This window comes from Panthera tigris, chromosome C1 (genome assembly GCF_018350195.1).
Source record: "Panthera tigris isolate Pti1 chromosome C1, P.tigris_Pti1_mat1.1, whole genome shotgun sequence".
In the NCBI taxonomy this organism is placed as follows: domain Eukaryota; kingdom Metazoa; phylum Chordata; class Mammalia; order Carnivora; family Felidae; genus Panthera; species Panthera tigris.
The window spans coordinates 36,812,141-36,837,218 of NC_056667.1; the positions used below are offsets into that span (position 1 = coordinate 36,812,141).

Here is a 25,078-nt window from a genome sequence, read left to right on the forward strand (position 1 = left end):
TATTATATAATATAATATATATATTATATAATAATAATATATAATATAATGCATATCATACCAAGTATCTGGCTCACAGAAAGTACTCAATGTTAATTATAATTATATAATTATATATAAAAGAATTATAATTTTTTTCTTATAAGTTAAAAAAATTAAAAATTTATAGCTTTGAACATTTCCCCTATTATTCCATGGTATAAACATTTACCTTTAAAAAAAAATTTTTTTTTTAATGTTTATTTTGGAGAGAGACAGAGACAGAATGCGAGTGGGTTAGGGGCAGAGAGAGAGGGAGACAGAATCGGAAGCAGGCTCCAGGCTCCAAGCTGTCAGCACAGAGCCCTACGCGGGGCTTGAACTCATGAGCTGTGAGATCATGACCTGAGCTGAAGTCGGACGCTCAACCGACTGGGCCACCCAGGCGCCCCTAAGCATTTACCTTTGATGCTAGAAATTCCTGGTAGGGCAATAGGTCTTAGCTGGGCAGTTTTCTCAATGTGATCTCCATAAGACGGTGGAGATTTTGGCAATGCTGATGGCTTTGATGTGAAACTCTGTACTTGCTCTGTAACAAACATATATTGTTTTATAGTATTATCAAACCTGACACCAAAATAAACCAGTACTAAAGGTCACCTTTTAGGGTAATTACATACGTACCAAGTAGCACAGTGACTGTGTGAAGTTAAAGGCATGGATACGTTGTGTGGGTAAGTGAAGATCATACAGTATCCTATAACATTAAGGTTTAAGCTGTGGTCCCATGGGAAGCTCTTCTAGTACAAGTTAGCTTTACATAGGTTTAGATGCTAAGAGTTTAAGCTGCAAGTGAGAATAGCATTGGATGTCTGATATCCTAGGAGCCATACCATAAGTCTGATGTGGGGTATGTGCCACCAGATCAGCTGGTGCTGAAAGAGGGCTGTCACACAATTATGTAGCATGATGTTAGGACAAGGCCTCCCATTGTAGACTGTTCCCCTACCCAAAAGAGAGTAAGAGAAGATGTAATGTTTTCCCCAAAATGAAAAATATTTGTGGGGGGTAGGGGCCAAAGCCAATCCAGTCCAGTGCTTTAGTTATGTCCTTGAGGCATCTGCTAATATTGATTAGGTATGTCCCTCCCTAAAGCCAAGGGCCTTTCCAACTCAATGATCCCATCATTATTTGCTAATGGTTTTTCAGAAGGACTAATATTTATTTTTAAGTAAATTTTATGCACTTAGAGTAATGAAAAGACTTCCGTAAACAACACATAGGGCTGGTTTAATATATACTATGACAGTTACATTTTTGCCCATAATTGGATGCAGACAGCATGGAGAAGTCTATTTCAAGCTAAACATTACCCATTCTTTCCTTAATAGACTGGAATACAAATCATGTACAAAATGGTTTTTCCTAAATGAAACCAAAGTGTATCATCTTCATCTCGGTGCACTCAGGCATCATTCCCTCGGTCTGATCAGTCCTGCTGGAACACCTGTCCCCACTCCCTGTGTGGGAGGCGAGCTGCCCAAGCCTACGTGAGACATGCAGAAGCCAGCCCTGAGTATCTCACCTTTGTCGGTGGTGTCTGGTGGCCTGTTGCTCTCAGGCTTGTTTGTGAGAGCACTGATCAGCTGCAGTCTCTCTCTGAGCTTGGATACTTGAGAATCTGAACTATCTTCTTTCTGTCCAAAATAAAGACCACAGAGGCTTAGGGTGGAGAGAAGACCTTATCTGATTCTTCGTTATGTTCCCAGAGCCTATTTAGCAGGAAGTGCTTGACTTCCAGTAGGTTCCCTATTAAAGGTAATGAAGGAATGAATCAACAAATACTAGAGATACCTTTGGTACTCAGAGTTGATGAGGGCCTAGCTGGATTTGAGACTAGACCATTAGGGGACATTATGCGACAGGCAATGTGAGATCCACTGTGAATGTTTGGCTGATGGCGGAAGGCAGGCGTGTGTCAGCAGTAAAGGAAATGTACCCTTGCTCAGGTGCCCATGTAACACCCATTTCCTAAATGAGTAGATATTATTTTCTAGGAGCTATTTCACACTAAATAATTTTCCTCAATATCTTACTTTACCTTGTGACTAGATAACTTTAGGTAGAGTTTTATGCTCTTATCACCTTAAAAAAAAGAAAAAGAAAAAACGCAACAAACCCTGGCTTTTCTTTGTCCCCCTCTCCCCCACCCCTGAGGGTTCAAGTGGTGGCAGGAGCTGTAGGAGCAGGAGGAGCTGTAGGAGAGCTGGAAAATTTCTAATTCCAAGTTTGACTTACTTACATCTTTTAAAAAAGATTTTCCAGGGGCACCTGGGTGGCTCAGTCGGTTAAGCGCCCAACTTCGGCTCAGGTCATGATCTCACGGTCCATGAGTTCGAGCCCGGCGTCGGGCTCTGTGCTGACAGCTCAGAGCCAGGAGCCTGTTTCAGATTCTGTGTCTCCCTCTCTCTCTGACCCTCCCCCGTTCATGCTCTGTCTCTCTCTGTCTCAAAAATAAATAAATGTTAAAAAAAAATTTAAAAAGTTTTTCCCTATACCCTTCCCTCATTTCCAGGATGATCCAGAGTGGCATACAAAAAATATATTTAATTATAAAAAGAGAGAAATCTGGTTTCTATGAGGCTTAGGCTTTTTAATTTTTTTTTTTTTTTTTTTTTTTAATTTAAAAGAGAGAGAAAAAGCACAGCGGGGGAGAGGGGAGAAGAGGAGAGGGAGAGGAAAAGAGAGAGTGCGAGAGAATCTTAAACAGGCTTCATGCACAGCACGGAGACGGACACAGGGCTTGATCCCATGACCTTGGGATCGTGATCTGAGCGAAAATCAAGAGTCGGATGCTCAACTGACTGAGCCACCCAGGCGCCAAAGGCTTATTAGGCTTTTCTAACTGCTTAGGCTAGTGTGAAAGGTCCTGATCATGTGTTCAGTCAGAACACCAACTCATTACGTGTTTTGTCTTTTTTTTAAATTCAATTATTTCTCTGACCTTCATTTCTACTCTAATAGTTATCATATAGAAGATCACTCGGGCTTATTAAGGGGCTAATATATGGACACAGATGACTAAAACTAGGTACTAAATACTTGAGGAATTTATGAAGAAATTAAAGAGAAATTATATCTGGTTAGGATGTGTAAATTAAGTAGGGCAGAGGGACCAATACACTGGGATGACAGTTAAAAACATAAAGGGTCTGAAAGCAAAACCAGGAAATTTAGACAAAAAATGTGCACGATTCTGATGTTTATTTGATTCTGACGTTTACTGTTAAAATATGAACCACTGCTAAAATCACTAGTTTCCATCAGTAACCACCTGTTACTTTTCGTGTTCAACATTTGTATCTGGATCTTCAATTTTTCTTGTCATTCCCCAGGTGAGGTATTTTTATTTATTTATTTTTTATAGAAGTAGTTAGAAAATGCAACAAAAGCCGAGATCACAAAGTATTAAAATCTTAATATATCTGGGCAATAGTTAAGGAAGAACAAATATAGATACAAAGTATTACATTGAAAACTGCCTGTCCTATGGTTCATTTCCAAGTTCATTTCCTCTGAACCTCATATCCTTGAGCTTCTCACACACAATATACATCTGAGGTGGTATTTTAGCCACTTAGCCACAATCTTCCTGGCTTTTACTTTATAGCCCAGATCTTATAGTATTAAACAATACTCTAATCACAGAGAATGTTAACAAATAAACTTTATTTCCTGGGATATCAAAGCATATCACAGATTGTCTTATCTTGACAGTATGTCAGGGAAGAACTTAAAAACAAAACAAAACAAAACAAAACAGGAAGGTACAAGGTGAAAGGAACTGGTTGAAGTTTAAATGGACGATGTAAGTACTGAGACTGCAATCTAAAAATAATGTTTAGGTTAGACAACAGTTTTAGATGATCTATGCCTCTGTTCTCTGTTGTTAGTACAGATAACCTACTGTCATAGCTTAAAAGTAATTTCCTTAGGGAAGCTTTCCTGACCTCTGTTAACACCCTCATCATACCCTGTAATTTTCCTTTGTAGCAGGTATCATACTCACAGTAATTATCTGTTCAATTATGTAGTAATGATTTTCTGACTGATGGACTTTGAGTTCCATCAGAATAAGGGTCACATGTCTATCCTGCTCACTGCGGTCACCCCAGCTCCTCAAAAAGGGCTTGGCACAGGGTAGGTGCCTGATAAAGTATTCACCTATTCACTCATATACTAATTTATTAATTACTCTGTCTTGAAGTCTCAGCAAACGAGACCAATGTGCTCCTTTCGAGAAAGAAACAGTTGCTCAAATGCACAAAGATGCTGTTGTGTTTTTTCTTTTTAAGTAATCTCTACCCCCAACACAGGGCTCGAACTCACCACCCTGAGATCAAGAATTGCACATTGTACCGACTGAACCAGCCAGACACCCCTCAAAAGCACAAAGATGCTGATGCATTATTCTTACTTCAAAAGAAGCCCCCTGTAATTTACCTTTATGCTCTGGGTTTTTAATGTATCCGTTCTGTTGGTCATTTGATGCAAGGACTCTCTTTTTAGAGTGGCGGCTCTATCATCCATCTTAAAGGATAAAAACAAGATTAAAAGCAAACATTAAAACTTAAACATCTAGCACTTTTGAAACAAAGTAGTCAAACTGAAAGGTTCTCAGGACACTTTCAACAGAAATGCCAATAGGAGAAGGAGAGGGGGAGAAAGGCAGCTGAGACACAAAGCTGAAACCGTCGCTTCACAAACTTTCATACTTCTAAAGTACAGAAGGTGAGGGGACTTATATACCCAGAGCCAGGCTAGGCATGACGCTGTTGGAAGAAAACAGCAGGACAGACGGTGCTATTAACGATTTCTTCTTCTGGAGAAAAATAAAGTGGAGGGGGAGGGACTGTACGGGGAGTCTGGGGCAGCAAATTCTCACAATTAGCCTTGAAAACCTTCAAGGCCCAACACTCATCAAACCACCCCAAATTCCTAGCCCCTACTTAGTTTAGTTGAGTTCAAAGGGGCTTTTTAAAATAAGGCTCCTTTAGGGCGCCTGGGTGGCTAAGTCAGTTTTAAATGTCCGACTCTTGATTTTGGCTCAAGTCATGATCTCACGGTTCATGAGTTGAGCCCCGCGTCAGGCTATGCACTGACACATACAGCCTGGTTGGGATTCTCTCTCTCTCTCTCTCTCTCTCTCTCTCTCTCTCTGCCTCTCCCTCTCAAAAATAAAAACATTAAAAAATAAATAAGTAAAATAAAACAAGGCTCCTTTAATCCTCACGGCTTTGTAGTAAATCCATGCCCTTGTAAAGCAGGAGTGGGGACAGGTCTTCTGACTCCACGTTCCAAGCCATGCCAGGCAAGCCACCAAGGCTCCACTGCGGCAGAGTCAGTTCAAACCCTGCCTGCCGGGTGCTGGAGTTCAACTTTACTTGTGGGCTTGCTTCTAGCTTTGCTGCTTACTTGAATTTATGCTACAATTCCCTGTTTTAGGTTTCCATTTCTTTACATATGCCTGTGTCTTTGTTGTATGAAATCTTTAAGGGTGGGGACTGCAGCTATTAAAAAGCAATCCACATGGATCCCAGGACAATATAGAAAAAAAAACACATGTTATTAACAATACCATGAAAACCAGTAAACCACATGGTCTGCCAGCACCAATGACTCAGGTCACTGTTTCCTCATGTAAAATGGGAGGATGGACTCAATGATCTCTCAAGTTGAGGAGCTGGTCTGACCTGGTCTGTTTTAAATGGCTTTCTCACATTAAATGGCAAAGGATCCCCCTAACATGCAGACAAAGCAGGATAAATCTGAAAAGCCAAGTTCAGGCTTGAAGAAATGGCAAAAGATTCTTCACTTATTGTCACTGTCATTGTTCCCACCCCTAACAACTTAAAAAAGAGCAAGGAGATCTCCCTTGGAAACATGTGCCAGAGCTTCTCTACCAGATGGGTCACTGGTAACACAATAGGCGGCTTGTCATTTCTGCCATCAGCTTGTGGTGAAGCCATGGCAAGCAACTGAACCCCCTCTACATCTCTCTTTCCAGATCAGGGCCAACTATGCCTGTGCCATTCACATCACAGAGCTAGTGTGGAGATTAAAGGAGGCAGGATGAAGCACAGCACACAGGTGTAGCCTCTCAAATATGCCAGGAGACTGCATCTGAAAGGTCTGTGGAGTGTCATCCACGTGCAGACAAAACACACGGCAACACAGAACATATCACAAAAGACCCGAAATGGCTTACCATGCTGAGGGACAGGTTCGCTTGCTTTTCTACCTTGCTCATAGCAACCAGATCTGTTTCTATCCAGTTGACTCTCTGGGTAAGGTTCCTGACTGTCTCATTCATTCTCTTGAGTTTAAGATCGTTCTGTCTGTGGTACCCCACTAGGGCACTGTTTACCTCCTCTAAAGAGTTGTGAAGGTACAGGATATCCTGGAGTGGAAATAAATCAAACTGTGGAATCCAACTAAAAGACATACACTAGACAAGCAGGCCAGCAGCACTAAACAACCATTACCATGTCACGTGACCGAAGTAAACTCCTTTTCCTGGTTTAGACCATCGATTGTCTGTCTTGGCTTTGTCCTTCCACTCTCAATTGCTCTGAGTTTACTCCCTCTGGAGTTGTTTGACCTCAGCTAGACAGGAGGAGGAAAGGGGACTAACTACATGATTCACTCTCTGGTCCCAGAAAGCTGAGAGCTGGGGAATTGATTGCCCAATGTTTACCTCACCTGCTGGCGGGAAAGCTTGCTGGGTTATTAACTGAAACGCCCATTAACCTAATTTGTCAGAACAAAACTACCTTAGGAACAATACCAATTACTGAATTGGCTCATGTAGCAAAACCATAACAAGTAGTGCATTATTTAGTACAAGATTCAATTATTTTTATTGACATCCTCTAGTACTGATTGCTACTTAAAAAGGAATGATGACTATAGGTTTTAGAGGGCATTAAACTCAGGACAGGAATTCTTAGTGAAGATTTCCTTTATTCTCTTTCATGTGATTCTGAACTCAATAACCTTTTTCCTCTTCTTGTCTTTAGTCTCAGAAAGCATCTAAAATGCTTTCTAACAGTTTAGAAATGTTAACTTGCTCAGATCACTATTTTTCATAAACAGTTTCAGGATAATCTGGCTCTTCTATGCCTTTTAAGATGTGAAAAGGAATTTACTCTACTGATGGACATGCAGGGAAAAAAAGCAGAGTGCCAAAGAAGAGTCAGGATGACATCTTAGACTCCTAAGACAGCGACACACATTGCTTTCTGCTCAGCTCTCAGGCAGGCAAATACATGCATGGGATGAGGCGCCACAACATGGAGCCCAACTACTCAAGCGGCCCTCAGAGTTCACTGTGGGCACAGGGAGTTAAGCCAGAGACAAAAAAGTACCTGTTTCAAATTCTCACTGTGGGTTTTATTGTCAACTTCTGATGTAACTGAAGGTGATGGACTGCTCTGGTTCCTTCCACTGGTCTCTTTCAAGAAGTGCTGATTCTGTTTACAGGAATAGAGGTTCGTATAGGCAAGTAATTACCATCTAGGATGGTCCCAAAACCTTCTAGCTTCCCAAAGGAGGTATCCATGATTAATCAACAATTAGTTCCCAGGAGCCTATAGTGTGACCAGTCTTGTGCTAGGCCCTGAGGACACCAGGTACTTTTGGGGATGCCAGCCTGAAGGGTGGACTGGATCAGCAGCACCCAGACACCTCAGGGAACTGAGACCCTCCCAGTGTTTCTCCATCTCTGAATGGAATGAACTCCCGAGACACCAGTCCTCCTTGCCTCTATTACCCATACTCTCAGAGAAACTGTAGAATCACTGTAACGTCCCAGGGGCCTGAGAACTCAGTCCGAACTTGGCTAGTGTCATCATTTCCCCAGGACTAGAGAGGTTTGTACATTCAAAGAGAAGCCAGTTGTGTAACCACTGGCCTTGGGCATTGAATACAACAACCAATCACGCACCACAGTTTTTCAATTTTAACAGCACATGCCAAGATTTATGTCTGAAGGTTACCCTTCCTTTCCCATCCCCTTCCCACTGCTCAGGTCTCTCTCTGAAGAGGGTGAAGTGTAACATGTTTATATACACTTTTCCCCTCTAGTGGAAAAACTCTGCATGCCTTAATCTTTCAGAGTCTGTATCTATGACTTAATTCAGTATATAATGTGCCAATGGAAGGATTATCACAGGCAACTATGGAAGTTTAAAAGAGGCAGATTTAATTATAATAGAATGCAACTGGGGGAAATAAATTGTTTTCCCTGAAATCCTAGATATTTATCAACTCTTTTATAAGAAATAAAAGGCACAATAAAGAAAAAGTAAGAGAGGTGGGAGAAAAAAACTCCATGGTTCTCTAAAGCATGAATTTTTGAGTTAGGAAAAAAGTTATTTTGGAACATATTTAATTACTTTGAGAAAATGTTCCAGATATTAAAATAATAGTAATAAAATAATTGCTAAATTAGGGATCTTTATTATTATGAATCTCCCACTCAGCAGCAGAGTTGGAACTAGAATCCAGAGTGTCTGAACACCAGGTCAATGCTTTTTCCTCTGGGTCAGCCCCATTAAATAACAGTGAAGAGTTCTTGTTTTGAAGAAATGAAAAACCCCCCTTTCTAGAGCTCTAATATAGCCCAGATCTCCTTGATACAAACTTCCTGGTTTAAACTCAAAACTCCAAAGCTTGAGAAGAGCATGTGCGATAGACCTAGAAATTAGTGGAGAATCTAGGGAATCTTTGTGTTTCTTGAATAGTCCTAATCTCATGTACATATAACTCATCTCCCCAGCAAGACAGCGAAGGTTGTGCCATCTTTTTCACCCTTCATAAATCTTTCATGGAGCAGAGTACCCACTAGGTGATGAATTAAGGCCTCTGAATGATTGCAGATAGCTTATACCCGCACAACACTAAGAGACATCTGGAAACAATTCTTGAGCACTGCAGGGGTTTGCTTCTGTCTCAGTTATCTGCTGCTGCATAACATATCATCCCCAAGCTCTGTGGCTTAAAACAACAATTTATTATTTCCCATGGTTCTGTGGGTTGACTGGGCTCAGTGGGATGGGGGTATTCTTCTGTTTCATGTGGTGCAGGCCGAAGTCACACGTATGGCTGCATTCTGCCCAAATTCCTGACCCACAAAATAGTGAGAAATAATAACATGTTGTTTTAAGCCACAAAGTTTAGGGTGATCTGTTATGTAGCAATCAATACTTGTGACACTTCCCTTTCCTTCTTCCCCATTTTCTTTCCTACCCATTCCACCCATGAACTGTATCTTACTATTTTTTCCACTATGCTCGTAGAAGACTCAGCTTTTAATTTTTTCCAGCTTAACTGCTTAATTTACAGATTACATCTTTTAACAAGGTGCTTAGTAGGGTCTGTTTAGACAAATGGATAACTGGCATCACTCCAATTACACAGGAGAGGGTGAGCAGAATGCTGACTTCCTGCAACATTTGTAGATTTCCTTACCATATCACTCTGCAGTAAGTCCATGGTTTTCTTGTGTTCATCCATGGTTTTCTGTACTGCCTCCACAGCGAGATGGACACTGTTTAACGTATTGCCAATGGTAGCTACGCTCTGAACAGAAACATGTTGTAAGGTCAGTGTGTTTTCCTTTTTAAAAACTTTAATAGTTTTTTTAAAGATATGACTGATATACAATAAACTTCACATATTCAAAATGTGTAACTTGATAAGTTTTGACATATATATACACACCTGGGAAACCATTAGCACAATCGATATAATAAACATTCATCACTCCCAAGTTTCCTCAAGCCCCTTTGTAATTCTTCTTCTCCTGCCCTCCAGCAACCACTGATCCACTATATATCAGTTTGCACTTTCTAGAATTTTGTATAAAGAGGACCAGTGAGTGAGCATGTGGGTTTTTTTTTTTTTTTTGGTTTCATTTTTTGTTTTATTGGTATGGCTTCTTTCACTCAGCTTCATTAGTTTAAGATTAACCCATGCCGTAGTCACTTAGGCTTGTTGCTGAGAAGCATTCCATCATACGGATACAACACAATTTAACTACTCATCTGTTGATGGACATTTATGGGTTGTTTTCTCTATCTGACTAGTACAAATAAAGCTGCCTTCAGAATTCATGTACAAGTCTTTATGTGGGCATATGTTTTCATTTCCCTTCATCATATGCTTTCTCATCACCATCATACCTAGGAGGTGAATGGCTGATCATATGGTAGATATATACTTTACTTAATTTAAAAAACTGCCAAGATCTGTTCTAGAATGATTATACCATTTTACATTCCTACTGGCAGTGTAGGAGAATTCCAGTTCCCTCATATTCTCATCAATACTGCTACCTTCAGTCTTTTCAATTTTCACCATTCTTTTGGGAGTGCAGTGGTCTATCCCTGTAATTTTAGGGTAAGCACTGACCAGTGCTTTTAATTATTTCAAGTCTCTTCAAATTGAATTTCATGTAGCGTATGCAGAGACAATTAACAGGAATCTACACGTTTATGTTTATATACAGTTGACTCTTCAATAATGCAGGGGTTAGGGTGCGGACCCCTTATGCAATTGAAAATCTACATATAACTTCTAACTCCCAAAAACTTAACTACAAATAGCCTGTTGTTGACCAGAAGCCTACCAATAGCATAAGCACTTAACACATATTTTGTATATTATATGTATTATACACTATATTTTTACAATAAAGATACTGTTGTTAAGAAAATCAAAAGAGACAGGCGGGTGGATGGCTCAGTCAGTTAAGTGCCCGACTCTTGGTCTCAGCTCAGATCATGATCTCACAGTCTGTGGGTTCGAGCCCTGCATTGGGCTCTATGCTGACACAGTGGTGCCTGCTTGGGATTCTCTCTCCGTCTCTCTCTGTCCCTCTCCCGTGTGCATGTGCTTGCTCTCTCAAAATAAATAATAAAAAAGAAAAAAAAAAAAGAAAATCATTAAAAAAAATTCATTTACAGGACTGTACTGTATTTACTGAAAAAAAAATTGATGTACAAGTGGGCTGCACAGCTCAAACCTATGTTGTTCAAAGATCACCTGTATATATACACAATTATATATGTAAAACAAATAATTTTCTCTATTTAAAGGACTTTTCCTAGAGGAAAACTAAGTCTTTGTCTTAAAAAAAAAATTCTAGTTCATAAATCTGGAACCCACAGATAAGGTTCTCTTACCAATGGCCCTTACTAAGCCCTGTGGTAGAGCAGACAGGCAGAAGGCCACAGCTAACACTGCAGATTGCCACTGTGTCAGGAGCAAATGAGGGCTTTTAAATGAAAATGGGTGGAAGCATTATTGGCTTTGGGAAACCCAGTGTTGCAGAGATGAAGGAAAAATTCCATTTGGCAGTGTTTGTTCCTCCTTTGCTTTAGAATCCCATCAGCATCTGCTGAGTGGAATGAGCCGTGAGTAGTGGCTTACTTTGTCTTCATTAGGCTTAAGGAGCCCAAGTGGACTGGGGACTTGGGAAACATGATTCTGAAACCATCACTTTAAAAAGACCTGTCCTAAGGGAACATCCAAAAGAGTGCTACTGTTTGGTGGATGTTCGCCTCTTATTAAGATATACTGACAGTTTTATTGGTTTTATACTAAATATGTTAGTATTTCTAACCAAGGTTGTTTTTATTACACTGACAGCCAAAAATCCAAAAGACCAAGAGACGACATTTTCAACATTTAAAAAAATCACGAGATACACTGAAGTCAGGTATCTGAGATGACCTACCACTTCAAAACTGAGCCACTTGTATTAAAAGTAGTTATCTGACATTATAAACACACAGATTTGCAAAGAGAAAACTCACTGGGTACAACTCTCTAAGTTGGGATGTTATCTATGCAAACTGTTGTTAACAGAAGTGATGGGTGTTCAAAGACATCTACTGTTACGAGAATCCTCTCTTGTTGGATGTACGAGCCCATTAGGATGCAAGACAGTAAGCTCTTGTTTAAGATTTTTTTTTAAGGAAGCAGCTGACAGAGCCATGTGAATTCCAGAGCAAAACCCTGAAACTAGTATTCTTACCACTTGCAAAATGCCTGGCACAAACTGGAGGAAGCTCCCCAAATGTTTATTGAATTAATAAGTGCAATAAACCAATTTTTTTTAATATTTATTTTTGAGAGACAGAGAGCACGAACGAGTGGGGGAGGGGAAGAGAGAGGAGGAGACAGAATCCGAAGAGGACTCCGCACTGACAGCAGAGAGCCTAATGGAGGCCTCGAACTCATGAACTTCAAGACAATGACTTGAGCTGAAGCCAGATGCTTAACTGCCTGAGCCACCCAGGCACCCCTCAATGGCGTTTTCTAATGCAAGACTGCCAGAGTTGTTTCTATGCTAAAGATTACAGAAGCCTACCTTTTTTCCATTGGACCCTTGGGAATGATGACAAAAAGAACTTACTTTATTATGGTTGTCTCCCTGCCTTCTCCCTCCCCCACTTTAAATTGTAAGCAGATGACCATCTTGGATAAACAGGAAACTACGGAGATGAGCACACATGGGTGGTATGGCTATAAAATACAAAGTTCTGTTTCTGCATGTGACATAGTAGTGTTTCACTCCTTTGTGGAAATGATTTACATGTTTATAGAGCCTGGCATATAATAAAACTTATCACACACTAATTTTTAAAAGTCAAAGATCCTAGATTTGGCACCCATTTTTTTAAGGCTCCCTTGCTCCAGAATCCCTTTCGTTTCCTGCTGCAGGGGCTGATGTTGCTTGTGTCTCAATTAGGCACCTTTTTCTCCTTCCTACCCCTGGCCACTCTCCCTATTCAGCTCTACAGATCACTTTATATTATTCACCTGGTTTGTCACTACCACCTGCTCTGGGCCTGAATCCTAGGGATCAAGTAAACAAAAATTCCAAATTATTTTTTGCCTAGGCCCTAGAGTTTAGGATATATACCTAGGAGTGAGTTGCTTAGAGTATGTGCACCTTTACCTTTATAAAATAATATATAATGTTTTCCAAAATGCTTTTTACCAATTTATACTCCCAGCAGGAGTCTTTGAAAGTTTTCTTTGCTCCACATCCTTGCCAATACCTATCATATCCTAAACTTTTAATTCTTGCATTTCCCTCAAATTAGTATTGTTTTTAAACAACCTCTTAACCAAGAAAAAAAATAGCAATTTAGAGCAACTCTCCTGTACAAGTGGTCTGCTTTCATGAAGACATTGTGGATGATGAATTGAAAAGGCAAGTGATGAGAAGCAAACCCACGTTTGTTAACCTACGAGTCCCCGAAGAGAAATCCTGGGATTCAGGGAGGCAAATAAAAAGGTGTGAATCCGTACAAACCACAACTAAACTCACCTGTTGCAAATTAAAGGCCCAACTAACCAAACTAAAACAGAGATGTTCTGAACTGTTCAGAACACAGTGATATACTCTATTACTGCCCTCCTGGACCAGAGGATTTCAAATGCCATGCTTTCAAAGAAAACTTGTAAGAAGCTAAAATTACAGCAACAGGTTAATCTCAGTGCCCAAATGCAGCACTTACCTTCTGAAGTCCCTCTACAGTGGCAGGCAAGCTAATTAAGTCCGCAGCAGACTTAACATTGGCTTTGAGGTGGTTTACTGCAGAAGTCAACAGAGAAATCTGAAAGGAAGAGAGTAATAAAAAATGACAACGGAATCTGGAGAATGAATGCTTCCTTCACAGACTCTATGGCTGCTGATGGTATGAAGGCACTCCAGACATCATACCCTGTCAGCTCACAAGAAGAAAGGGAACTACAGCACTTTGGAAAGAACCGAGATCTGGAAGGCAGTAGTAATATCTATTTTTCTCTGCTAAATTTAAACACTAGTGCCAAAGAGGGAAGGGTAAGTATTATTGCTTACCCTACTCCTGGCAGCTACAAGATCCAAAATCTTAAACGAAAAGATGCAGTAATTACAACATAATCCCTCAACAATTGGACAAGGAGGAGGCTAATGATCAAGGACCCCTGAAAGATTTCATTTTGGTAAAAAAAATAACACGTTGGGTATTTACTGAACTTTGGTTGCTCACCAAGTGGGAACATACATTATAAAGTAAAAGCCCATCATCACAAAATACAGTCTACAGGAACTTGTACAACACTTTAAACTACTTGGGGATTCAGTTTTGGTTTAACAATGTGATTAACATTTCAAACTCAATAGCTCAATCAAAGTAGTACTCTGTACCTGAAGGGGCTCAATAAATACCCACTGACTCACTGACTGATTCAGTACATGTATTAAAATTGGAACAGAATAAAAATAAAATGTGTCTTCCCGTCTGCTATTTAGGGGTAGAATTCTAAATAGCTGGATTTCTCTCTTGAATGAGGACTGGGGAAATCTGTATAATACATAATTTCAGGCTGTAGAAATCACATTCTAAACACCTTTACAGTGTGGCTCAAAACATTCTTGAAAGATTCTTAGTTCCAAACTGCTTTCCTGTCCCCAGTTCTAGGATCAGAACACAGATCTACCAATAGCAATTATATTCAGAATGGCCTCACAGAGTAATCGCTAAAGTTTCTGGGCACCTGTTATGTGCCTAACTCTGTGGTAGGCACCAGAGAGCTAGCGGACAAAGTAAACCTGATCCTTCATTTTTTCCTTCAATAAATGCCGGGCATCTCTGTGCTAAGCACTGCTGCAGACACTATGGAGACAGTGGCAAACAAGACCATGAGGCTTGCTCTCGAGGAGCTTACAGCCTAGTAGAAGGTGAAAGAAAAACAAAGAAGAAAAGCACCAGATTAAGTACTAGGAAGAATTTCAACAGATTCCTGGAACAACTGACAGTGTGTTCTGAACAAGAAGCCTAGTAAGGAGCCCAGGAACTTAGGAACTGAGTTCTTTTTAGCTGTTTCCTTTTAGGAGGGGTATGTTCAGGGACTTCGGGTCCATTTTCACTCATTCATTACTGCAACAAGTGAGACCTATTCCATACCAGTGGTGAGTGATCTTGTGGTATTTACATTTTAGTGCAAGCAGACAGACAATTTTATATAAGAAAAACACTAGTGCGGTGGCTGGGTGGCTAAGTTGGTTAAGCATCCAACTTCGGTTCAGGTCATGGTCTCACGGTTGAGTTGGAGCCCTGCATTGGGCTCTGTGCCAACAGCTTGGGCCTGGAGCCTGCTTTGGATTCTGTCTCCCTCTCTCTGCCCCTTCCCCACATGTGCTCTTTCAATGTCTCTCAAAAATAAATGAACATTAAAAAAAAATTTTTTTTTAAAGAAAAAAAAAAACAAACAACACTAGTTAGTGTCACTAGTGAGGTGCATTAGAAGAAAATTTAAAATAAGTTGACTTGATGAGTGACCGGGTTGCTACTTTAGATTAGATGGTAGCAAATAGATTAGATTAGCTGAGGCTTCGATGAGGGATGAAAATTGAACTGAGATCTTAATAATAAGGAATTAGTCAAAGATTGAATGAAGTACATTGCAGGGCGGAGGGAATTGCTAGGACAAATGCCCCTGTGCAGGGAAGAGCTTGGCATATCTAAAGAACAGAAAGAAGGCTCAGTGGAAGGAACTGTAATGTGAGTGAGAAAGGGGGAGGAGGAAGGAGAAACAGGGAGAGACTGAAGGAGGAAGGGAGAGACTGAGGGAGGAAGGGAGAGACTGAGGGAGGAAGGGAGAGACTGAGGGAGGAAGGGAAGGAGGGAGGTGGAGGGGTAGAGGTAGGTAGGTAACATTAAAGAAATAATTAAGTACTAGATGGGATACTGAATAAAGTTCAGTGAAAAGAATATTTGTGTAGCCTGAAAGGGACAGGCTTCACTGAAGGAGGGCTCAAATTAGACTCTGATGGAGAAGGATTTTATATATAAAAATAAAGCAGCTATTCTTCCTAGGTTAAATAGGTGAGTGTGGCATTAGGAAATAGGGAGCAACAGCATGAACGGGTCCAGGAATACCTTTTCTTCATGGCATTTCTCAAAGTGACAATAATTTATTTATTTGTGTGATTACTTGATTAAGGATTCTCTCTCCCACTAGACTGTAAGCTCCATGACATCAAGGACCATGTGTATTTTCACATTTTCCATAATATGCCTGGCACATAGACAAGGATTGGTTAAGTATTTACTGAAAGCAATGTATGTATGGCTGAGGAAGAACACTCTGTGTCTAGGATGGACGCTGAGAAGACTAGTCCAAGCAGAGTAGAGGGTAGAGGCCAGGAAGGAGGAGATAAGCCTAAATAAGTAGTCGACTCATTTTTCTCCCCAGTAAAATGCCTAAAACAATAAAAACTGTTTAACAACAATCATCTCATAGGGACATCTGAATGTTTTAAAATAGGTCTACAAAGTGTCTGACAGTCTTCCCTTCAAGAAGTGGGACATCATCCTTTTCCCTTGAGTGTGGCCTGTCCCTAGTGACTTCCTTTCAGCCTACACTAGACAGTGGAAGTGACAACAACTTTGGACACTAGGTCTTTAAAAGCACCAGGGTTTCCTCTTTGGATCACTCGCTCAGCTGCTCTGCTGTGAAAACACTCAAGCAGCCCTGTGGAGAAGCCCACATTGAGAGCAACTGAGACCTGCTGCCAACAGCCATGCGAGTGAAGATCCTCTAGTCCCAGGGAAGCCTTCACATGATGCAGCCTTGGCCTACATCTTAAATGCAACTTTACAGAGATCCTAGCCAGAACCACTCAACTAAGATGCTCCCAAATTCCTTACCCCCAGACACTGTGAGATCACAAATGTTTGCTGTTTTAAGTCATTAAGTTTTGAGATAAAAGTAACACAGTGAAAGATGACTAATACAGGCCACGAGGATTAAATGAAGATATATAACTAAAGTTCGTAGCATAGTTCTTAGTACAAACAAAATACCAGATAAGTGTTAGCTCTTTAATAGTGAAATTTAATAAGCACTTAAACATGTAATTCTCCATAAATGCTCCAAAATATTCAGAATACTCTTCAACGTTCCAACTCTATGTACTTGAAATCAATGTGGTTGAGAAACCTCAGCCCACTATAGAGATATTCTCTATAGTGAGAGATATTCTCAGCAAACTATAACCTCTTAAGAGTAGCAATTACATCACAGAGGTTGCTTTAATCCACGCCTTTAAAAAGATATGAATAATACTGGGGTTTGAAAAGGACATAAGGAAAAAGGCATTCTTAATGGGAATGTAAACTGGAGAAGACCTGTAAGAACGTTATCTAGGAGTATCTGTCAAAATTTGAGTGCTTATATCCTTTAATTTAGCAATTTCATTTCTAGAAATCTATCTACACATAACTTGCTCATGTACACAAAGATGTACGCACGAGAATATTTACTCCTTCCTTATTTGTAATAGCAAGACACTAGAAACCATTTTATCTATTGCTAAGGATAAAGAGATGTATTCAGGGAACAAAACAAGTTGTACAATATATACTGAATGACTCCATCCATTTGGTCTCATACACACACGCTAACCCATAAGCTAATTCATATTAAAAGCTATTATGATTTTGTTAGAAAGGGGACTAGAAGAATGCAGTCCAGACCAATGGCAGTGGACACCCATGGGGACCAGAAATGTGTATGTGATGGGGGAACATACAGAGATGAGGGTTGAAAGGGAATTTTCATAAGAGTTCCTTAAGTGTTTTATTGTTTAAACCTTACATAAGAATACATTCACATACTACTCATAAAATTTTAAACACAAAAGATGGGAATGAAATACACATAGGAAAAAGACATCACAACTCTGGAAGGGTTTAACAGATTTCCTTGGCTGGCCCTTTCTTCCATGCCCTTCACTGGGCCTTCCAAGGCTATCTGAACATGCTTAGCTCAAACATAAAAGCTAGGAAGGAGGCCATCCTCCAGGTAGGTATGTTTTACTCAGTACTCCAAAGTATGTACACAATCAACTCAATAACAATCGGATGGTGAGAATATGGTTATTCTAAATGCCCCATCAATTTTGCAGTTACCTTTTGGCCACCTAAGGGAACAAATTCCTTCCACTGACAATAGGCCAGGTCCTAAAAGACACAAGCTGTGTTCTGGGTGGAGTGATCCAGGTAGACACTATTCTCCCGGGTACTGCAATATCCTGAGGCTATGGTAGAGTCTGATGCTAATCAGAAGTATCTCAAGAATGGCAACTGCCTCCCATTTAAATGGCCAGTGTAGGATGGAGGCAGGGGTGGGGGACATCTGGAATAAAAAACCCAAAAAACAAAAAAACCCCACAAATGGCCAGTGTGGTTGGGGGCAGCCACCACTTCACCCAAAACCAGAGGAGCAGGTGAAAGCCAGGCCTAGGGTATCAGCTGCCTCCCTGAAAGAGGATGCGCTGACCATTAACTCTCTAATTACCAAACATCACTTAGGACCTCTTATTTATAAGTCCTGAGGCCCACACTGGTCACTAGGACTCAACTACATCCCCATAACTGCAAAGCTGGACTCCATCTGTCAGCACTCCTCTCTCAAGAGTGGAGTAATGTTAGTATCTGTGGAAAATTACAGCAAAGCTACATGTGGAACTAGAGTGGACAGACAAGGGGCACTCTCCTTTTACTATCTCTGGGACTCCTCTGGTCTCTAATAGACATTCTAGAATGTCAGATAGGATTCAAGTATGACAGAATTTATCTCTAAAAGTCACACGCTGTAGTTCAAAGAGTCTAAAAAGTTGAATTAAGAAAAAATTCCACATTCCAGCCAAAAGATTATTCATGACTTTTATGCATATTACATGACTTTTCATTAGCAGAATTAAAAATAACTAATGTAGACCATTTGCTTATCAGACCATCTCCTACTATAAAGTCTGAAATGCTGCTTTTTTTGCTCTGGGGCTAAAATTAAAGATTCTTTAAACAGTAAGTAAAAAAGTTACTAAAACAGATAATCATCAGTGTTGAATGATGAGTCTTAGTAGAAACCTGACATCACAACCTTTCAACTTGATCTACTGAGCACTTACTGCATCCTATAGAGGATATAAAGATGTAAGGCAGAATGGAAAACTGGAAAGAAAACGGGCTCCCATGCCTTGAATATTTTAATGTTAGCAATGCTACGCATCTATGTAACCTTGAGCAAACTACTTAACCTCTTTGGGCCTCCGTTTTCATATCTGTAAAATGGAGATACTACCTCCTACTTCAAAGGGCTATAGAACCAAAAAAGGAGATCACGTTATGTTGTGCATTTAACAGTGGACTACACAAAGAAAACATTTCATGAATGGCAGTTGTCGTCTTAACTGCCATCATCATCATCACCATCATCATGCTTAAAGTTCGCACTACAGTATATGACCTTGTAGTGTAATTAGATGCATATACAAATAACTATAACATAAGGTTATTGGGACTGAGTGCCAAAAGGGATACAGAGCATACTATAAAAAGGCACTCAAGGTCCTCTGGCTCTTGCTGACATATCCTTACTTCTGGCCTCTTTCTGCCAAACTATAGCTATAATGAACTACTAAAATTCTCTAAACACACCGTGGTTTTCATTTGTCTATTCTTTTGGACATAGAGTATATCCTCATTATTCGTAATAGTTACGTTCTAGAAAGTTGCAGCAAAAACTGAATTAGTGGCTACTGAACCATTGCTCCTAAGGGAAGCAGAGGGTTAGGTTCCTGAGAGCTCTCTGGTCACATTTTTGGCTACTGGTCAATATTATACGTAACCCCTGTTTTACGTGTGTTTCTGTTTAAAGACATCTTATTAAACGTATATTGCCGAACTCATGCCTGAAACTTATCTAACACACGTATTTTCTCTGTAAGGCATATCACAGCCTTTCTGCACTTAGGAATATTAGCTAGTACTTCAGCACTATGCTAGGGGGACATTTCAAACAGTGAAATCACCAAAAACTCCACAGAAGTGTGAAAACATGCCACTAACTATAGTTCGAAAAGGAAATCTGTTTACAGTATGAGAGCTGAAACAACAGAGTGTCACTTTGTTTGACATCACCTGGAAATGTTTGTGTTGGGTGACTCAAATATTTTGCCACCATCAGTGAATGACTGATGTATGCCCATCAGTGAATGACTATGAAAGCACCACAAGTAAGGATTTGGGGGTTAAAAACAAATTTTAGCAAGTAGGTGAATTCACAAATATGGTATCTCCAAATAAGGATAAACTTTAGTAATGTTTTACCTATGACACTCTTCTTTCTGCAAACTTCACCTGGCCAACTCCTATGTGCCCTTCAGGACTCAGCTCAAGATATGTGAGAAGCCTCGTCTGGCCCCAGCATGCTCGTTAATACATACTTAAAAATACCCTCACAGCACTCATGTGGACCTGTTTCTTATTGCTCAAGAGGCTGTATAACAATTGTTCACATTCTTATCTCCTCCATTTGACTGTAAGAGCCTTGAGGCAGAAGTTACATCATTTTTGGTTTTGAATCCAAGGCCTAATTCTAAAAGAGCAGCTCATTAAACATTTGTTGAATTACCGGCCTTCAAAGAAGGGGGAGGAGACTCCCTATAATGGTTGAGAATGGCTATGGGTATGAAATTAGAGATTTCTCATGAATAAAACAGAAAAGTAAATGAGATTTTAACTATTAGTTTAAAGGTTTGCAATGCAAAATTTGATTTTAACTTATTTCAAATTAATGGCTTTCTTTTTTCAACTCACACTGTGATAAGAACAGTTCTTGTTAAGTGGTATAATCCATTTTCTTATTGTTTAAGCCACTCTGAGTTGTTCTTTAAAAAATAATTTGCCAATAAAAGCATCTTAACTGACAGTTACCCTTAGATATGGAAACATGGTTAAATACTAATTTTATTTTTAGACCTATTTTGATTTAGGACAAATGCCTTTTACTTGAGTACACCATCAGATATGTGTATCATTAATTTCAGAACATCACTCAGAGTGAAGGGCTCCCCTTGGACCAACACAAAGCTCACTTCACTACCACGCATCCTCCTATGCCCTTGCCAGAAGAGAATTCCTCTGCATCAGGCTGGTCTCATCAGTCCCCTCATCTCTGAAGATCTATGGAGACTAAAATGGAAAGGGCTTCAGTTCAATCTCTCCCAGTTTTGTACATAAAACCCCAGGATTGAAGTAAACTTTTCTGTATGCCTGCCTTCCCAGGTACTTCTTGCGTTAAAAATAACAGCCAGGCCAAGAACAAAATGATTCTTTTGTTGCTAGATTCCTGGTTAAAGAGAGTTCAGAGGCCAAAATATGTATCAAACATTTGAAAATCTGTGTGACCTCTCACACCAAGTACCAATTTCCTCTTTGACTCTTCCCACAATGCCGATTTACGTGAAGGAGATGGGAAAGAGCTGACACTGACTCTTCATCTTGAAAGATTTCATTCTTGCCTCTTCATGACTAACTATATCAATGGAATCCATGGCTTGCCCCAGTGAGGGATGCTAATTAATTATTTCTCAGTGCTTTGCTGTGGTCTACTTTCACCTGATATAATCTCTGGTCAAACTGCTAATTTGCTCTGTCAATATAAGCAAGGCTACAATTTATCCTATTCTTTTTACAAAAAGGGAGTGAATACTTGCTTTTCCTTTATGACTGAGAATCCAAAGATAAATGATAACGAGTAAATACTAGGTGCTACAACCCATCAATTATTTCATGAGTGATTTAAGAAAGTGAAATAGAACTGAATAGAAACCAGTAAACATAAAGCATATTAAGGGTAAGTTACTGTTTTCAGAAACTTTTATTTAGGTTACCCATAAATGTATGGAGATAAATGTTTACTGGGTAATGACATAAAACATTTATTTTTATGGGTTCAAGGCCAAAGTCTGAAAACCACTGACACAGGCCACTGATCCCTGTCTCAAGAGCTGAACTGCCCCTCTCACACTGCTGCTGAAAGATGAGGGTAGCTTTGGAAATGTGTGTAAGCACTTTATTCTAGCACAGAGCTCCCTGCCAGTGGCTGATTCTGAACATTGTGACTCCATTCTGAAGAAGAGAATATCTTCTTAGCTCCAATGAAGATGGTATATTTATTTTTAAACACTTTGCAGGTATAGCATTCATTTGGTACTTGAGTTGTCTTGCCAATGCATAGCTTTTGTAACTAAACTGCAAAAACTGGGGACAGAGGGTGAGTACCTAGTGGCAACTATAGTACCTTATACATAGGAGATTCTCGACCAACATCCTTTGCATTAGCCCTTTTCCTGTGGCAGAACCCCTCTTCTGGAATCAATGCCTACTGAGAACTGGCCAATTTAGGGGCTTTTCCTCTAGGCTTGCTACCAACTCTGCTACCTCTTCCTATGCTACTCTAGAATAACTATTATTAGCTATTGATGGTTTACAGATTTTTTTTTTCTTACAACAGTGTATAGCACTAAACTCAAGGCTGCAACTGTAAGTCTGTGAACTCTAATTAAACAAAATAAGCTCTCATTATCTAATACAAATCGACTACCCATTTTTCTTAGAGGTCAGAATGACACTCTTTCTTTATCTGACACCTACAATGCTCCTTAGGAAACGTTGACTCAAGAACTTCTAACTCCCTCCAAACTACTCTATTTGGTAAAACTGTTGCTTTATAGAAAAGGCTAACATCTTAAATATTTGGCAAATGCAAAACTATTACCCATTCTGCCTGACTGTAATGTGTTCGGATCATAGCATGCAAGACATCATTTCAAAAAGTAAGACAACTGGAAGTGAGTGCTCTATACCTACAAATTCATACTAAACAAACTAAATATTCACAGACTACACAGACATAAAATCACACATTTGCTACCTGCTTATTCATTTCTGTGATGTTTATCCAGACTCTGTTCAATCCCAGCTCCCCAGATTCAATCTTCTCGAGTTGTTTTTGTTTGCTGAGCAGTTCTTCGTTAAGTTTGGGAATTTCTTGGAATGAGCTTTTCTGATTAGATTCCACTAAAAGCAAAAACAAGAATAATCATAAATAGCCAAAGTTCCTCATGACTCCAAGATGAAAAAATGATCATACGTTAGGAAAGAAGACAGATTAGTAAAAGTTAATCCTGATAGGATGACTGAATTTGTATCTGATCAGCTATACTGTTCTTTTATTTATGCAAACATATATCTTTAATACTAAAGCTCCATTTTAACTGGGGCTATTTCACTACAGGCAACTTTTAAAAGTCAGATGGCTAAAAATGATAAAGTATCAGCAAAAAGAGTTGGACTTGGATCTTAACTGTGTAACTTACTGTGATCTTGAGTAAATTACTCAAATTCTTTGAGCTCAGTTTCCTCATCAGGGATAAAATATACTTTATAGGACTTTTATTTTTATTTATTTTTAGTTTTTTTAAATGTTTGTTTATTCTTTGAGAGAGACAGCATGAGTAGGGGAGGGGCAGAGAGAGGGAGACACAGAATCTGAAGCCGGCTCCAGGCTCTGAGCTGTCAGCACAGAGCTCGATGCGGGGCTCGAACTCACAGAGTGTGAGATCATGACCTGAGCCCAAGTCGGACACTTAACCAACTGAGCCACCCAGGCGCCCCCAGGATTTTTGGAATTAAGTGAAGGAATGGCTGTAAAGTAAGTACTAAACAGGGCTGGTCAGGCATACAATAAGTGATAAATAAATATTAAGTATTAACCAGAGCAATTAAGGAGCTTTGTGATTGGTCAGTGAAGATTTATAAACCTTACTCCATTAATGCTCAAGGTGACATCAAAAGTTGTATCTCGAAGTGCTTAGATCTACTTTTTTTATATCTCAAACTGGTCAAATGCAAGATAGGTTCTTAATCACCTTTCAGGTGCTGTTACGAGGATTACAATTCTAAATCTTTTTCATAAACGGCAAAGTGTTTCCTCAAATCTTAAATCAACCCAAAAGCTCAAAGTGAAATAGAAGATAAAGGAGCAGGTTAGATGAAGCACAGGGTGATATTTGAACTTTCCTTTGGGAAACTGTAACTTCTGACTGGTTTAGAGATTTGCCAGCCTGAATGCAGAGGCCTGAAAGAGTCCTTCCTCTTCTGCCTGATAAGCTATTGTACATTTCCTTTAAAACCAAAAAAACAAAACAAACAAAACAAAAAAACCCCTGGCATACAGGACAGACATATAACAATTTACTAACAATTTACTAAACAATTTACTAAAATTTAAGCACCATGACTTTTTTTGGTTCCTCCCTGTGAAGCCAGCTTTGGAATATACCTGACACATCTTAGGCACTCAGTAAGTATCACTGATCAAATAAATCTGGTCTGTGCTTACCTCCCAACCACATTTCTCATCACTTTACATAACTCTTCAAACTATCTCCCAGCCAAATGGATTTCCCAGACATGAACCTCTTTAAGCCTCAGTGACCCTGCGCACACTATTCTTTCTTCCTAAATGCCCTTGGCTTGCTCCTTCTCCATTTGTTACTTTAGCCTAGTTAATTCCTTTCAAGATTCAGCACAAATAGCTGGGCTCCCGGCTTGGACCACCACCACTTTACCATTCCAAACTCTGCAATGCACTTAACACACTGTGCTCATTACATACATTTAACACATCTGTCCTCCTCTATCAGACCAAGAGAGAGCTGCTTAAGGACAGGGACCAGGTTTTATTTGTGATGTATTTCCAGCACACAGCACAGTGCCAGGTACACAGAAGCACCCAAATGCTTGTCCAGGGAAATAACTGTAGGGTGTAAAATGGAACTAATGTTATCCTATTAAGTAAAACAAAGAAAATGCAATCAAACAAACTCAACAACAAAAAATCCCCAACAAAACTGGGGATGGGGTGGTGGTGGTATCCCTACTGCAAACAAGCCCACTACCTCAAAATTCAGATTTAAAAAATTAGATATTTTTATTAATTTTTCAAAAATATGTGTGAAATGGTTTCTTTACAAATGAAAGATTTCCCTTAGTGCTTTTATTTTTTTCCTCCCTCAGGGCTTTTAATGTAATATTTGACTCACACAGTTTGCAGGAAAATATCCATCCAACAGTAAGAACATTTTACCAGTCTAAATTAATACAGCACTTAGCATTTCACTGAA

The 25,078-nt window shown here is 39.6% G+C and overlaps 1 protein-coding gene across 2 annotated transcripts in view; it reads right to left on the reverse strand.

Moving 5' to 3' along the window:
* The window catches only part of EFCAB14 (EF-hand calcium binding domain 14), a 38,146-nt gene that overhangs the window by 6,749 nt on the left and 6,319 nt on the right, over window positions 1–25,078 (reverse strand). The window contains exons 3-10 of one of the 2 annotated variants that reach the window (XM_007077245.2): window positions 22,825–22,970; window positions 13,572–13,670; window positions 9,511–9,621; window positions 7,407–7,511; window positions 6,248–6,439; window positions 4,483–4,569; window positions 1,565–1,676; window positions 443–568 (exon numbers count right to left, since the gene is read on the reverse strand). In XM_007077245.2, the coding sequence (XP_007077307.1) occupies window positions 443–568; window positions 1,565–1,676; window positions 4,483–4,569; window positions 6,248–6,439; window positions 7,407–7,511; window positions 9,511–9,621; window positions 13,572–13,670; window positions 22,825–22,970 (978 nt within the window). The remainder of the gene's footprint in view (window positions 1–442; window positions 569–1,564; window positions 1,677–4,482; window positions 4,570–6,247; window positions 6,440–7,406; window positions 7,512–9,510; window positions 9,622–13,571; window positions 13,671–22,824; window positions 22,971–25,078) is intronic. The other variant, XM_007077246.2, reaches the window with a different exon arrangement.